We start from the raw sequence: 2,153 nt of genomic DNA, 5'->3' as shown, positions 1-2,153 counted from the left end.
CAATAATAGCTGTGGCCTCTTTTTCCACTGCTGGATAATGCAACTCGCTACCCTGGAGCGTTCTCGACATAAAAGCTACTGGGCGGCCACCCTGGTTCAAGACTGCGGAGACAGCAACTTCCGAAGCATCACACTCTACAACAAAAGAAAGACTCTCATCCACAGCCCGCAGTGAAACATCCATAAGTTGTTTTTTTAAAGAATTGAAAGCAGCTAGTGCTGACTCGCTCAGTGGAAAAGTTTATGTGTTCACTAAGGGATGTATCGTATTAGAAAAACCACGGATCCATTTGGCATAATAGGCAAACAATCCTTGAGCTCTTCGCAGAGAGCCCATATTTGTGGGAGGCGGTAACTCTTGAAGGAGATGTAATCTGTCTGGGTCAGGCTTTATAACATTATTCCCGACACAATACCCTAGAACATTGATTGTAGGAACAGAAATAACCGATTTCACTTCATTGAGGGTAAGGTTTCTTTTCCGAACCACCTCCAAGAAGTTTTGAACGTTTTCATCATGTTCAGCCTGAGATGCTCCACCGACAGTGATATTGTCTAGGTATGGAAAAGTATCCTTGAGCTTCTCATCCTCAACAAGTTTGTCCATAGCTCTTTGGAATGCAGCTACACCATTCATCACACCAAACGGAATCCTACAAAATTGAAACAATTTCCCTGCACCTTCAAAAGCAGTGTACTTCCTCTCACTCTCTTTAATGCTGATTTGGTGATATGCACTCTTCAAGTCAAATGTGGAAAACACCTTATATTTTGCAAGGTCATGTACCATATCCTCTATCCTTGGGCGGGGGTAAGCATCTAGTTCTGTGTATTGGATAATGGTCTGGGAATAATCAGTACAAAGTCTCTTTTTGTGCCTGTCAAGTGGATCTTTGACTACTACAACCTGTGCCGTCCAAGGGGATATACTTGGTTCAATGACACCTTCAGATAGTAAATGTGAAATTTGGTCTTTTACAAACAGCTGGTCATCTTGACTATAGCGTCTGGATTTGACTGCAATGGGTTCACACTGTTGAGGTAAGCTTGGAAACAATGATGGTTCATCGATGTCAGCTGTCGCTAATACACAAACAGGTTTGGCGCCAGCTATCTTCAAACTTGGTCTTTTCCCTTCATATTGAAAACTCACGCTCTGGTGTTGCTTTTGGAAATCATAACCCAAAATGACATCACAACACAAATCCTTCAGGACCTCTAGCTGTATACAGGGATATCTCTGATCAAGGTGAACCAAGTCTGCTATGACAAATCCAGGGGAACTAGCATTGAACGATTTTGATGCCATTGAGACCGCTGAGCTTGCAGGGACTACTGTCAGTTTTAGTCTCTGCGCTACTTCCTCACGTATAAAACTATCTGAGCTACAGTGATGTTTGTAGCTGCATGTGAAAGATTATTTGGATAAGTGGCAGTTATTGTAAGCAAAGTGGGATTATACAATGTAGCAGTAGTACTACCTGAAACTTTCGATTTACAGACTTTTGCAAAATGGCCTGTTTTACCGCATTTGTTGCATGTGGCAGTACGTGCGGGACAACTCACTCTACCTATACTGTGAAGTGCATTACCACAAAAATAACATTTTCTCTTTGATAAGTAGGCAGCGGCAACAGCTGAACCTCCTGGTGAACTTCCTTCTGCTCCCTCTTGCGTTGGATGTTGCTGCTGGTCATCGCTGAGCTGCGCCTGCCGCTCTGGAACTAAAGCAGCAGTATGAGGAACAGGTGGCGATTCATATGCGTCAGCACTGCGCTGGGCAAGATCCAACGTACGAGCTTGATTGTGTGCAGTCTCCAGATTCAGTGACTTATTCTCTAGTAGCCGCTGACGAATAAATACTGAGGCAATACCATTGATAAATGCATCACTTACTAGCTCTTGCCGATATTGTTCTGCTGTGACTGACTGGAAGTTGCAGTCTTTGCTAAGTTTATGTAACTCACGCAGAAATTCGTCAATGGATTCTCCTGACTGCTGTCGTCGCGTCGCTAAAACATGTCTAGCACTCTCAAAAGTACTAGAGTCTTCGATCAGTTCATATACACTCGAGGACACACAATTAACTAATGCCCTCAACTTGTCTGGTGCAGCATCTCCACTTTCTTCTATGAAATTAGTGAATGTTCTAT

General features: G+C 43.2%; 1 protein-coding gene across 1 annotated transcript in view; it reads right to left on the bottom strand.

The window, feature by feature from the left end:
• Positions 1 to 1,356: 1,356 nt before the first annotated feature.
• Positions 1,357 to 2,153, bottom strand: part of LOC137646415 (uncharacterized) — an 876-nt gene continuing 79 nt past the window's right edge. The window contains exon 1 of the mRNA XM_068379516.1: positions 1,357 to 2,153. This exon is cut by the window's right edge and continues 79 nt beyond it. Within this exon, the coding sequence (XP_068235617.1) occupies positions 1,357 to 2,153 (797 nt within the window).

The sequence above is a fragment of the Palaemon carinicauda genome, chromosome 9, assembly GCF_036898095.1.
Source record: "Palaemon carinicauda isolate YSFRI2023 chromosome 9, ASM3689809v2, whole genome shotgun sequence".
Classification (NCBI taxonomy): Eukaryota; Metazoa; Arthropoda; class Malacostraca; order Decapoda; family Palaemonidae; genus Palaemon; species Palaemon carinicauda.
Note: the sequence above shows the minus strand (reverse complement) of the source record. Positions and strands in the feature narration are given on the sequence as shown.